This window comes from Chenopodium quinoa, unplaced genomic scaffold (genome assembly GCF_001683475.1).
Source record: "Chenopodium quinoa cultivar QQ74 unplaced genomic scaffold, ASM168347v1, whole genome shotgun sequence".
Classification (NCBI taxonomy): domain Eukaryota; kingdom Viridiplantae; phylum Streptophyta; class Magnoliopsida; order Caryophyllales; family Amaranthaceae; genus Chenopodium; species Chenopodium quinoa.
The window spans coordinates 396,030-410,315 of NW_018743975.1; the positions used below are offsets into that span (position 1 = coordinate 396,030).

At 35.9% G+C, this 14,286-nt stretch overlaps 3 protein-coding genes across 3 annotated transcripts; 1 reads left to right on the top strand and 2 right to left on the bottom strand.

Moving 5' to 3' along the window:
- Positions 1–1,457: 1,457 nt before the first annotated feature.
- LOC110689635 (60S acidic ribosomal protein P2-2-like) lies at positions 1,458–3,494 on the top strand. Its single transcript, XM_021866404.1, has 4 exons — positions 1,458–1,599; positions 1,686–1,775; positions 2,932–3,155; positions 3,251–3,494. Exons 2-4 carry the CDS (start codon positions 1,688–1,690, stop codon positions 3,275–3,277), a joined length of 339 nt encoding a protein of 112 aa, XP_021722096.1. The 5' UTR covers positions 1,458–1,599; positions 1,686–1,687; the 3' UTR covers positions 3,278–3,494.
- Positions 3,495–3,573: 79 nt separating this feature from the next.
- On the bottom strand, positions 3,574–5,367 carry LOC110689633 (SKP1-interacting partner 15-like). The gene has a single exon (XM_021866403.1). It carries the CDS (start codon positions 5,216–5,218, stop codon positions 4,079–4,081), a length of 1,140 nt encoding a protein of 379 aa, XP_021722095.1. The 5' UTR covers positions 5,219–5,367; the 3' UTR covers positions 3,574–4,078.
- A 2,885-nt stretch (positions 5,368–8,252) lies between these two features.
- LOC110689636 (SKP1-interacting partner 15-like) lies at positions 8,253–11,934 on the bottom strand. The gene is made up of 2 exons (XM_021866405.1): positions 10,279–11,934; positions 8,253–8,788 (listed from the first exon to the last, which is right to left on the bottom strand). Exon 1 carries the CDS (start codon positions 11,494–11,496, stop codon positions 10,333–10,335), a length of 1,164 nt encoding a protein of 387 aa, XP_021722097.1. The 5' UTR covers positions 11,497–11,934; the 3' UTR covers positions 8,253–8,788; positions 10,279–10,332.
- Positions 11,935–14,286: the final 2,352 nt, after the last annotated feature.

Consider the following 14,286-nt stretch of genomic DNA (forward strand, 5'->3'; position numbering starts at 1 on the left):
AAAAATCGGTAATATACGGGGGGATCCCTCCACCCTATCAAATGGGGGGAATGAGGGTCGAACCCCCCAACCACTGGGGGGTGGAGGGACTATGTCCTCTTTATTCACATCAATATAGTATATATATTTATTTTAGGAAAAAAAAAATACGAGGCAGGTCGTGGTCTAGGTATGTCCGCCTAAATTCGTCTATGGTTGTAGCGCTATAGAGTAGAGATTGAGACTTTTTTTTTACATTGGATATGAGATCAATACTTCGATAGTGTGTTATCCTCACTTTATGATGGTGAAGAAAGATGCATACAATGTATGTAAAGTGTCAAAATTAATTAAGAACAAATGAAATTATAAATTTAAATTGGTCAATATATAAAATTAATACACAAGGCTTTATCGTCTTACCTTTTCAACTAGTATTTTGCCCGTGTCAAATACATGTGATTTTTTTATTCTTTTTTTTTTTTGTTTTTTTTTTTGCGCACACATGTGATTGATTATTAGTATACATTTAAATTAATGATATTTTTTTTCTGTGATTAAATTTGTTTTTCATATTTTCATCCACTACATATTAATATTTTGTATTCAATATAGAGGTTATAAGACACTTAGTTTTAAAGGTAAAGATTGCATGTTTGAATCTTGTTGATAATTTTTTTATTTTACAATGATGAATTGCGTGCAATAAGAAACAAAATAGAGTTGAGTGACACGTGACACATGCAATAAGAAACAAATAGAGAGTGTCATGTGCCATCAACATCCTTTAGAACGACTTTAATAGATAGTATAGAAACAAATAGAAGAGTGCCACGTGTCTCCAAAACCTTTTGAAATGGCTCATCTCCAAAAACACTAACTCTTTAAGTCTATAAAAATAATTTTACATACATAAAGTGATAAAAGTTTCACAACACACCAAAATTCAACTTAATACTCCATCTGTTTTTATTTGAATGCCCATTTGGGCAGTGATTCTTATGTCCATGAAATTTAATCATTTAAGCATAAGTATATGTTGTGAAACATAATTTTGTGCAATCTTATCAGAACTGTCTTAATTTATATTTCCAAATGGTATTAACATATGTACTTCAAAACATGGTTATATGCAATCTTATTAGATTTGTCTTGACGATTATTTTAATATTTACTTTGATATATTTTACCCTAAAAAAAAAAGTAGTTAAGTGTTAAAATATTTTTTCTAAAGAAAATTAGACAAAAATATCCTTGATCTTGAATTTTTGATATTGTTCAAATTTATGATTGGGCTCTTACATCTGTCACTCTGTTAGATCATGGTAGCACAGTAATGGGCTAGCCCAGTCCAAAAATAAAAAACCCAATAACAGCAAAATGACATAACAAACCCTAAAGGGCTAACTAGTAAGAAGACCGAAAACACAGGGGTATTATTGGAAAACAAAAATCAACGGCCAGGATAAAATCCTAAAACATCTACAACATTAAACCCTAGAAATATATTTAAGCCCTCTTTCGCCTCCTAACCCTTTTCTTTTCCTGATTACAATCGCCGAACTTCTGCAAATTCTCTCCTTGCTTCCCACTTTCTCGAACCCTAAAACCCAACTCCAGGTAATTTTTCTTCATCTTTCTTGTGTAATTTAACTTGTTAATCTGAATTTGTTTGGTGAATTGAATTTGTGTGATTTGTGTTGTAGACATGAAGATCGTTGCCGCTTACTTGTTGGCTGCTTTGGGCGGTAAAGCTAACCCTACTCAGGCTGATGTTAAAAGTATTCTGGCATCAGGTAATTCGTTTTCTCTCATCAATGCAATTTGTGGAATGTTTATTGAGTTAATTGTGTGATAATCCAAACTTGAGTTGATAATGTGTGAAAAATTATTGATTTGTTAGGTTCTTGTGCTAATTTTTCTGCGAAAATTTGGTTTCATGTTACTATATAATAATGTGTTGTTTTTCTGTTAAATTAAGTGTAGATTCTTATTCTATTTATATGAAATTATGATAAGGTTATTATTGAATTTTGCTGTAGAATTTGTTGTTCGATTGGATGGGTTGAGTTTTGTTGGACGATTGGAATTTGGAACATTGGGTTTTGTTGAATTATGAAGGGTTTGGTTTGTTAGTTTGTGTTGAATGCTTCGCGGGTTTGTTAATATACACCGTTTGTATAGATGTATATACTCTTTGGGCTTATTGTGTACTATTTTGAATTGCGATTGTATGTACGACTGGTGGTACCGAGCATATGGCACTTCTGGTATGAAATTCACACAAGTGGTTGTGTGACTTGTGGGTAGACTGATACTGCAATTAGCATAGTGCTCTTTAGGCTTGCAGTGCGCTCCGTATGACTGCATGATTCTTGAAAAATCCTCTCTGTTGCTTAAGATGTGCTATCAATGTGCAGTTTTTCATTACCTTTGTGATTTAACTTTTGCGATTAATTGAATACAAGTGTCTGATTTTGCTGATTAAGTATTTCGAGTGATGTACAATCTTTCACAAGTTGATTTAAGACAGTGTGGCAAGTTAGTAAGCTTTTTTCCACCTTCTTAGGAGTATGGTGATTGTATGATTTAGGTTGCCACCATAGTTTGGTTCGTAGTAAAATTGTTAATACTCTGACTGAAGTGAGAATTTATTGAGTTGGATAAATGTATTGGGTTGGTTAGCCAATGATACAACAGTCTAATGTTTACTTAGTGCCCAATACAAAGTGGGCTTGTGAAGTATTCATATACTTTCTCATACAGAAAACTACATGAGCTGAATTTTTCTAATAAATTATAGCATTATTTATGTAAGAGTAAAGGTAGTTATTATGAATAGGCTAAGATTATACTCCTATGCTTTTGTTTCCTTGGAAGAGAAGGGCTTTGTTGTCTAGGTCTCTATGTCTGTATGCAGTAAACCTTAACCGTGTATTTGTTTAATTGCAGTGGGTATTGAAACTGATGAGGACAGGCTTCAATTGTTCTTTGACCAAGTGTCTGGTAAAGACATCACAGAACTAGTTGCTGCAGGAAGAGAAAAGCTTGCATCTGTCCCAGCTGGTGGAGGTGCAGTTGCAGTATCAGCTGCTCCCGCTGGTGGTGCTGGTGCTGCCGCCGCTGAGGCTCCCAAGGAGGAGAAGAAGGTTGAAGAGAAAGAAGAATCAGATGATGTAAGAACAGCTCTATCATCATCCTTTTGGTCAATTAAGAATACTGAAAAATTTGTGACATCCCACGTTGCTAACTCTATATATCTTTATTGCAGGACATGGGTTTCAGTCTCTTTGATTAAGTCAGAAGAAGCCGAGCTTTTCATGAAGTCCTCACCTTTTAAATGTAGCTCAAGTTTTGTTTTACTATTTGGAGATGTTTTTAGTTTTTTCTTGGAGATTTTACGTTTCTTTTAGCTAATGTTTGAGGGATTGGCAGACTATTATTAGTTATGTTGGATTATGTGGTAAGTGGAAATCATCCAATATATATTATACTTTTGGTACCCTTGGCATTCATCCCTGATTATTCAAGGCACTGTCCTGTGGCTTTTGCTTGATTGCATCTCTCTCTTCCCCCCCCCCCCCCCCCCCCCCCCCCCCCCCCCCCCCTTTGTCTCAAATCACTTCTTTACTGTAAAGTTCAAATTGAACTGCGACTATATGCACAATCTGTTAAATATTTCAGAATCTCAAATAATGTGTTCCTTCCCTTCGAGTTGTGAAATGTTTCATAATCTTAATTAATACAACTTGGACATTATCTTAAGCTTTAGCCTGTCAATTATATATCTAGCAATTACCCGCAGATTTATTGAAGTGGTCTGCATAAAGTTGTTATCTTTCTGTGTGTAGCAAGTTAGCAACTAGCAAGTTTTAAGCAAGGGTGAATGTAAGCAAGTTAGCAAGCACCTTACGTTGTAAAATGTTGAATTACAGAAACACCTTTAATTGCATTCTCAAAGCCGTACATTATTACATACACTGATATACGACTGTGACAAATTGTGTAATTACACACACCAGTACACTACATAACCCACCCCCATAGTTATGATCAGATTTTTTCCATACGCAAGAAGAAATCCAAACGAAAAGTTTACTCACGGCGTTGCACCAAGGCTTGCATTGAAGACAAAGCCACGCGACAACCCATCCCCGAAGTCAGGTGCCCCCTCATTCCACCGCCACTCGCTGCGACCCCCAACCACCCCCTTAGCCGAATCATCCCAAACAACCAACTTCCCTCCAGGCGTTGAAAAATAAACTTTATCCCCACCTCCAAAATACTTATTGTATAAAATAGTTTCCTCGAAACACTTATACATATCATAGGGCATTCTCCCTGCCTCTTCCCACTCCAAGCTCTCCAAATCTAGCCTTAGTATTAATATTGCTAAGTGAGCATAATCGTTTATTAACATTGTTTTCTTTTCTGCTCCCACCATTAAAATCTTGTTCCCAATCCCATTAAGTAATTTGGGAGATCGCAAAATATCAATCCCAACCCCCCATTCTTTCTTCTTTACCAAACTCCACACCAATGACGTCGTTTTGTTTTCAGGCAGTTTACAGGTAACTATATCACTAAAAGGCGACTCCACATGACGCCAACACAATGCATACACAGAGCTCCCTATGAAAATGCCTCTTCTAGGCTTTAAATTTCTTGCATTCAACGAACACCTTAAATTCGTCGAACACTTGAGCCAATTTTCGTTGTGATTGTCCCTATACAAGGTGGCCAATTGAGTGAACAAAAAGACTCTACCACCTGAACCGGCTAAGACTGACCCATTTTTTGACCATGCAGACCCGAGCTTGGGGAGGACTCGGTAAACCCGAGTCAAGGGGTTGCATACAACAAGTGATCGAGAGGGTGAGTCAGGTGACTCACCCCAAAGGTAGATACAACCGGGTGAAGAAGTAACAAGGAAAAGAGAGGTGAAGGGAAGGAAGGTAAGGTCAAAGTTGAGCCATTGGTTAGAGAAGTGATCAAAGGCGTGGAGAAGGGAGACAGGAGGTGGGGGTACGAGGCGGTAGTACTTGTCGTGGAGAGGAGGACGAAGAGCGAGGAGAGGGAAGGGAAGGTTGGAGATGAGGTTGAGGAAGTAAGGAGAAGTGAGGAGGTGGTGGAAAGGTTTGGATATTAACCTGCAAATGATGATTTGGCGAAGTGGAAGTTTGATGAAGATCATGCATAGAATGTCTTGTGGAAGGCGGTACATTGGTGGGTATTCCATGGTAGAAGAGGAGAAAGACTTTGTGAAGGTTATATTTGACAAGCTAAGCTCTATAATGGTTGAAAAGAGTTAGGTTGGGAGAGGAGACATGGTCGAGGCGTCGAGCAGTGCAGTTTTTACTTATTTGCAAAGACGTGCAAGCAACATACTACTTGTATATTAGTATAATATAAACCGAATCAAACATTATTTAAATTGATCAACAAATAATTTTGTCATGCAAATCTAAATCTAAATCAATGCTTTTTAAAAATATATACGTAGTCATATGAATTGAATACATCATAGCTTGAAATAAACCTACTAAAAACAGTATGGATTGAATGCATCATAATGGCCTATTGGTAGACTTCAATCGGACACAAATCACACAGTTAATGTTTTCTTTTTTTAGTTAATAAACATATATAAATCATAGGAAAGTATTGATACCAAGCTCGTAAAGTTTCGTGAAGTAATATTCGAATTACAAATTAAATTCGGCCAACATTACTGTTCTACCTAATGTTTTGAGCTTTCTAAAATCTAAACAACAAAAAGGAATAGACAAATATCTCTGAAATGCCCAAGGCCCAATAAGCCCAATATGAATTGATGAAACAAATAGGATGTTGAATGCTTTGTACGAATTGTACCCATGTATGGTTGAGATATCTGAATCCAGATTCCAGAATCCATAAAAAAATGATGATGTTTTACGGTTTTAAAGTTAAGGTTGCACTTGTCGACAACTTGTTTGCTAAAATACAAAACCGTACTCAACCCATATTGTTCATCAAGGACCCATTAACTCACCTGTCTTTTTCCTTATATCGTTTGTCCCAGTTTTGTTGTCACTTTGAGGTAATTTTTTTTTTTTTTTTTTACCAATTTTGTATCAATAATTTTTCACATAATTTTTTTCCCAAAATAAAATAATAATTAAAGGAACTATTTACATACAAATGCAATTAGATCACTACAAAGTTTATACTCCCTCCGTCTTTAATTTTTTTGATTTGATCGCGCATATTTGTCAACAATATCTTTAATTAGATTTAATAAAATTATAAAAACTTGATATTTATTCATGAAGCGAATCGCATAAAATTTGCAAGATTTGAGCCACCTTTTCCAAAAGAATTCGGAAATTCCTAAAAATAATTTTATGATGTAAAACTTGAAATCTCAAGATTATCTAGTCCCAACTCCACCGCCGGACCAATCTAAAATCGGTGATTGCTACACGTACTTCCGAAACTTCCTCATCACTTGAAGTACATTTAATTTGATAGTTACGCGTACATCATCGTAGTGCTCCTCATAAAAACCACGAGTAAATCATCACTAAAATCTTTGTGGACCAAAGGTACCATGTCCCTTCAATATCCAAGTTGAATACCCTCCAATTTCTCGACGACCAACCAATCTAGAACTATATACTTGCTAATGAGGGAAATTTCTTAGAAATTGTTTGTTGCAAAAATCTTTACAAATTCTTTTGGCATCTTAATATTATTGGCATCTACATTTTTCACGTATAAAGCCTTCGTTCTTTGTCGTTTGTTAGAAGCCAAAACTTTGCGTTACCCTTCACTTTTAGGCACATACATTGCATTCTACATGACATTTGCCAACTTTATACTACGAGTATATTATAAAAATACCTATTTTATACTTCTAGCTTTTATTAAGTGGGGTACTTATTTTTTGGTTGCTTGCTATTGGATTAATGGACCACCAAATTTATTCTCTCTTTTTTTTTTTCTACAGTATAGTATAAAAAAATAAAAATTGTTATTTTTTTTTTTCGTTGAATTTATAATGTGGACTTGAATATAGAGCACGGAAGGCAGCCGAAATAGGTGGGTATGAGAGTTTCTAAATGCAGAGGATTGGTGACACGTTAATGTATCACAGCTCATTCAGAATAGGAAACTGGAGTTAGTTCTGGAAACTGCGCACATTTTGACTGTGATGCAACAGAACTGACGACTGTGTGATTAAAACTCTACCTTAACTGCAGTGTCACTACTGTTTGGGACTGTTTTTAGTTACTGTTAGTGCTCCCTCTGTTTCAACTGTCATGGCCTTATGGGTTGTTATCATATTATGTGGATATGTGATTGCTGCGTGACTATGGTTTATGAGTATCAGGGGTAGTTTCGTCATTTTAGCTGGTATTTCCGAGGGCGGTTTAGAGCTACCGTGAAGACATAGGATAACCATTTACTGTTATGGATTGAATAGGAGTCGTCGAGTAATTGTTATGTCTTGTGTTAATAGTCGTCGAGTATTCGAAATTTGTCTAATTATATCCACTTGGATTATCATTATTCGTTAACTTTGATTGATGTTTATAGTTATTGTTAACTAGAAAATTCAGTGTTTGTCACTTAGTCTACTCATTTTATACTTGTCAAAAATGTTGAGATTTAAGAACAGGTGTTGAAAGCAAAAGTATATAGTAACCAGTAATGTAACATCAACGTAACATTACTATTTAAAGAAAGATGTAGATGAATGCAACCTTACTCCCAGTGATGGTAGAGGTATCTAAAGAAAGATGTAGATGAATGCAACCTTACTCCAATCATAGAGGGGATATGCTGACCTTTAGCCCAAAGCACATCCATTCATCCATACGCAAAACGCACCTAAAACAACAAACACGCAACTTAAACAACGAAAAGTGTTTTGTAGACCTTTAGTATTGATAACTCTCATGAAAGATAGAGACATAAAAATATGATTCAAGTATTGCATGTATGACGTTTTCTTTCTAGGGTAAACCTTATGTACAGCAGTCGTATGAGAAAATTTGCAGAAAATTGGTATCAGATAATGGGTTTGGATAATCAGTCGGCGAGAAAGTTGTGTCCTAAAATGAAAACGTTTTGTGTGTCTAGAATGCCTCCTGGCCTTTGATTGACACTGGAAACCTCTCAACATATCAAATGAAAATTTTGATTTAATTAATTCCTGTACAAACTCAACTCAAAAGCTCAAAGCTTAGATCGTAATAAAAAAAACTCCATTCTCTTAAAAAAAAAAAAAAAAGTATTTTGATTCAATCCTTGCACAAACTAAATTCAAAAGCTCAAAGCTTTAATTCATAATCAAAGTTTACATCATTCTCTTAAAACAAAAAAAAAAAAAAAATACAACAGTTTATAGACCTATGGTTGAAATTGCACTGAAAATTGCAAAACTACATTCAATGTTTCTGTTGAGAAAATTTCTGAACTGGTGCACACGTATTTCATGCACATCAGATAGTATGACGACCTATTGATTTTAAAATTCTTTTAAGTAAAAAAATGAAAAGAAGAAAGTAAAAAAAAAAAAAAAATTTAAAAAAGCCAGCCAAGTAACTTAAAATTTATCTGCAGGAAAGAAGTTGACCCAGCTTCATCTGCTTCATAGTTCACATTATGCGATGCATCTTACAATGAAGTTGCGGTTAAACCTCTGTCTCTCTCAATTCCTCAGCCTTCAGATTTTCCATGAATCGCCATCAATGGTTGTGATGACTGATGGATCAGCTCAAGCTGGCTCATGGGATTTTGTATTGTCCATCTCCTCCTTTTCCTGCATTATTGTGCAGAAGTTTATACTACCGCCATTATAATCACTAATCAGATTACTAACTTCATATGCAGAGATGATTATTCAACTATGATTTACCTGATTGGCAAAATTGTTTTAAGAAATTAATAAGTTGACTTTGACCTATGCTCTTTCACTACAAGTCTGTCTCTACAAGCTAACAGCCTAACAGGCTACCAGGCCTCACTGTTAGTAAGTACTTCATCCGCCCGGAATTTGAACACTCGTTTGGGATGCTCAAACAAACTTTCTACATTTCCTAAAGTAGAAATTGATAACATAGGGGATGGGAAATAGACAACTATTGAATGATATGTTGGGTAATCCTAGTGAATCCTAATTATGGGGGATGGTACAATGTGACAATTAATTATGAACGGAGGGAATTCTCTGGTTGCACTGCAAAGGTGAGTAATCATATCAAGTAGGCACAATACTTAATACTATGTCAATGTCTGTGTTCTTCCATCACACATTGAAGCTCCATTTATTAACGCTGTATGAAACTGGTAGGCTAAATATATGGTGAGATCATGACATGTTATACTCCGTAACCAATAATTTCTACATCATCATACATAATCCTATAAAGTTTTCTTTTTCGATGATGAACCTATCTCATGATAAATTCAATGCCATAGCTCAATACATTATCACATCAAGCTATGATAACCAACAAGGCTATTGGAAAATGGGAATAGGAGTTTGGGGGTTGAAGAATGGAAATGGGACTCTGAGAGTGGGAATTAGCAATTGGGAATTCCGCTAAGTGTGGGAAGCACAACCTCCTTCATTCTTGTCAACCAACAACTTCCTAGTTTTCTGTTTCTCGGGAAATCACACATGAAGTGTATATGTTGATCAAACGACCACTAAACTGTTAGTTCTGTGGTGGGGATAATTTGGGAATAAGTGTTAGCATTTTACTATAATGTCTTTCATCAATATTGTTGTTTCACTCCCAAAAATTCACCCCAATTACAAACTCCTCGGCTCCTAACCACTCTTGGTAATGAGAACTTGGGAATATGGTTTCCCGATCCTAGTTCCTAAGACCAAACCATGAGAATTGTAATTCCCATAAATCCCATCCACCTATCTATCCCATTTCCACCATATTGCCATTAAGGCAATAGCAAAATTAAACTATTGCTACAATTTGGAAACAAATGCAACATGACTTTCTTTATCTGTTCAACCCACAGTTGAGTCAAATAACACTATCTCAATTATAGTCATTGCAATCTAAAACTAGAATAATCGGGCAAAACAATTTACAATTACACTACACTAATCAAATCTCAATTATAGTTTTTGCAATCTAAAACTAGTATAATCAGGCAAAACAATGTACAATTACACTACAACTAATCAATTTCATGCTCAAAACTTCACACAACATTCCAATCACAACAATAAAATAAACATTTTTTGTAAGAAAAACAACCCACATACTAAAACTTAAAACATACCCCTATGATCAGACTGACATTGAATAGAAATCCACCAAAGCAACCACCCACAACTCACAGCATCGCACCAAGGCACGCATCGAACACGAACCCACGCAACAACCCATCCCCATACCCGGGCGCCCCCTCGATCCACCGCCACTCGCCACCACTACCACTGAAAACCCCTTGAGCAGAATTATCCCACAATGCCAATTTCCCAACCCTCTTAGCCGAGAAACAAACCTTATCCCCACCTCCAAACACCTTAAATTTCGACGATTCCTGAAAACACTTATACATATCTAAAGGCATTCTCCCTGCTTCATCCCACTCCAAACTCTCCAAATCCAACCTAAGTATCAATATTGTTGAACATGAAGCATTCAATGAAAATGACGATTTTAGCCCTCCCACCATCAAAATCTTACTCCCAACCCCTTTAACCAATCTAGGTCTTTTCAAGATATCGAACACATCACCCCATTCACTCCTCTCCACCCTACTCCACCCCAACGACGTCGTCTCGAATTCCGGCAAATTACAGCTAAATAGCTTCCAGATGCTTCTCCAAGGTGAACCCACATCACAAAGCGCATACAACGAGCTCCCAACTAAGATGGGACTCCGAGGTTTCGACGGCAAATTCGACGAAAATTTCAACCAGTTATCCTGCTTATCAAACCCATGATTGCAATTGTTACTATGATCACACCAATACAAGGTCGCAAGTTCAGTGAGCACAAGAACCCGACGACCCGACCCGGATAAAACCGACCCGTGTTTAGACCAAGCCGACCCGAGTTGGGGTAAGACCCGGTAAGCCCGAGTCAAGGGGTTACAAACAACGAGCGAACGAGCGGGTGAATCGGGCGAGTCACCCCAAAGGTAGATCTGACCGAGTGATGACGTCACAGGGGAGAGAGAAGTAAAGGGTAAGAAAGTAAGATCGAATCTGAGCCATTCATCGGAGGAAGGATCGAAGGCGTGGAGAATCGGCGGCGGGGGAGAGAGAGGGGACGCGTGACGGTGGCGCGTGTGGTGGTGAGGAGGGCGGAGAGCGAGGAGAGAGAGAGGAGGGTGAAGGGAGGAGATGAGGTGGCAGAAGGAAGGTGAAGTGAGGAGGTTGTTGAAGGGTTTTGAGATGGATTTGCAGATTATGATTTCACGAAGAGGGAGTTTGATGAAGATCATGTGAAGGGTGTCTTGAGGGAGACGGTAGATTGGGGAGGAATCCATTGATGAAGGAGGAGAGAGAAAGTTGAAGGTTGTTAATGGCGGAAATTTTGGATTAAGGAGAGAGAAAGTGAAGGGGAGAAGGAAGTGAGAATGGGTGGGTGTGTCCGAGTTAACTCGAGTATGACTCAGGTAAGGAGAAAAAGTTTTTTTAGTCAATGAGAAGAAAATTGAACCAATTAGAAAAATGGGTAGAGGTCTTTAAAAAAAAAATAGAAAAAGAAAAAGAAAAGGGGAAGGGTATGAATGAATTTGACACAAATGGAATGGGTTACACATTGGGTGGTAATTTGATGCGGAGGAAATCTATCATGGATTTGGAGTAGATTGGGGAGTTAATATGTCATAATATGTAATTAGATAGCCTTTTGTATTAAGAGGTTTCAAAAATTGACACAACCGATCCGATTCGATTTGACTCGTAATAGTCCAACTATTTTAAGTCCCGCGTCATGTACGGTTTTACTAAAATTTATAGTGAATTATATTGCAATAATTATGTACCAAAAAAATATCACGAAGTACATTTTTTAAGGGAAATAAAATAGCTAGAATTTCAATTTGTACTCATGCCAAAGATGTCAAGATTATTAATGCAAAAGACTTAACAAATCAAATTAAATGAAAGAAATTTGGACTATGAGGTTTTATACTACCCCTTATAAAAAATTTAGATTAGTACCCGTATAATACACATATACATGGATATACCCTTCGTCCCTAATTTGTTTACATACTTGTTCGACACAATGTTTTATGCAAATTTATTTGATTTTATTTTACTTTGTGATAATTAATAACCATTTTTTTTATTACATAATATATGAGCAGTATATATAAATTTTTATTTATATAATAATATTTGTTCAATTAATTTTTTTATAGGTTAATATTGCAAATTAAACATTATTATGTTGAAGTAGAGAAGGAATAATTGTATTCCCGAAAATTATATATATATTTTTATTGATTAATTATAGAATTTGTTATATACACTCGGGTGTACAGTACACCCGGGTTCATATTATTTACTCATTTGTTGATTAAATGAGCAAATGACCTTGGGTGTACGGTACACCCGGGTGTACATAATAGGTTGTCGATTAGTTAAGATTGAGTACGTATTGTATTATTATAATTTTCTTTGTTGAAAATATTTTTGCACAAATTTTGACACATTATGATATTATTAATATGAAGGGTAGAAAATTAGAGAATATACAGTTATATATGTTATTAAAATATTTCTTCTCTAATTGAAATAGACTTTATTGCCAAAAATAATAAAGTTGGAGGAAAAAAAAATTGAATGATTATACGCAGTCCTTGGCTAAAATACTATTCTATTTATATAATACCTTAAATATGGAAAGAAAATATTATTGTTATTAGGGTTTGACCAAAAGAAAAATAAAAATAAAAAATTTTAAAAAAAAAGGCGGGAAAATATTTAATCAGGAGATGACACGTGTCATTCTTGATTCGCCTTTAGTATATAGTTCTGGATTCATATTTCGACTCGTGTGGATATTGGATACAATAGCATTATTCAATTTTGAAATAGATATGGCTTGACCTGACCTCACCAAACCCGACCCTAGCATTGAATTGACAAATTTCTTTTTTCTCCTCTTTTCACTCATTTTTCTAAGTGATTTTAATTTTTATGTTGTTTTAACCTTATATGTTGGAAATAACATATGTAGATATATCCGTTCTGCTCGCATTTGTCTCTTGACTCTAGTCTTGCCAACCTCACTATTCACCATCTCGCACCCACAACAAATTTAACGTACTAACTAATATGAGTAATGGGTTAGCTATGATCATCGAGTACAAAAGATAAAATTTAAGAAAATATGGATTCAAAAATGAAGTTTGAAAAAAAGGAAATTGAGCTTTAAACTAAATTGAAAGTGAATATATGTGCATGAAAAAACTCAACAAAAAAGAAAACAAAGATGGAACACAATTGGATGATGTTTTGATAAGGGGTGAGGGATATATCATGGATGGATAGCTTAAAATTGGAAAATATTGAGTAATTTAAGTGCTTTTGTAATTTCAAGGCAATAGTTAACCCACACTTGTTCAATACCAAAAGGCACTAGCTTAGCAAGGTGATGGGTTATATAATTCCCATCCCTTTTAAAGAGACGTAAAAGGGAGAGAGAGAGAGATCATTTATTGTTACCTTGAAATGAAGGATTAAATTGCCTATTAATAAAGGATTCATCTGTCAGGTGGCTGCATGCCATGCAAATAACATACATGCCAGGTGTTGATTGTCTCACGCCACGTGGTGCACACTGGACAACCTTAACCTATGCCGTTATGAGCGATTACCGACATGGTCATTTTGAATTGCAGTAGTAACCAGAGTCTTGTCTGAAAGGGGTGATATCGGCATGGTTATGCTCTTTACCTGTATCCCCCATACAACTAGCTGTAAATGCAAAACGCTATTGTTGTAAACGCAAAACGATATTGTTGTAAATGCCATTTTTATAGCATAAATAATGATAAGAGTTAAAAAGCATAAGCGTAATCAAAGTAGCAACATATAAATTCGACAGGCATCTCCACAAAAAAGGGTACATGCCGATAAAACAGCATAAAATAAAAGGAGTTTTTCGATAAACAAAAAATTCAAAAACAAATCATCAATACTGATAAGGCCCAAGCACACATGAGCCACAAGATGATATCGGTGATGACTGCTTTCCCCTTCAAGCTTGAGGTTCCTACGTTTTCTCGGGTCTGGGGGAGTTCAGGAGGCTAGGATCCACCAGG

Coding starts and splice junctions, on each gene's coding strand:
- LOC110689635 (XM_021866404.1), top strand. CDS start 1,688: ATGAAGATCGTTGCCGCTTACTTGTTGGCTGCTTTGGGCGGTAAAGCT. Junction 1,776..2,931: donor TAAAAGTATTCTGGCATCAG/GTAATTCGTTTT, acceptor GTTTAATTGCAG/TGGGTATTGAAACTGATGAG. Junction 3,156..3,250: donor AGAAAGAAGAATCAGATGAT/GTAAGAACAGCT, acceptor TCTTTATTGCAG/GACATGGGTTTCAGTCTCTT.
- LOC110689633 (XM_021866403.1), bottom strand. CDS start 5,218: ATGGAATACCCACCAATGTACCGCCTTCCACAAGACATTCTATGCATG.
- LOC110689636 (XM_021866405.1), bottom strand. CDS start 11,496: ATGGATTCCTCCCCAATCTACCGTCTCCCTCAAGACACCCTTCACATG.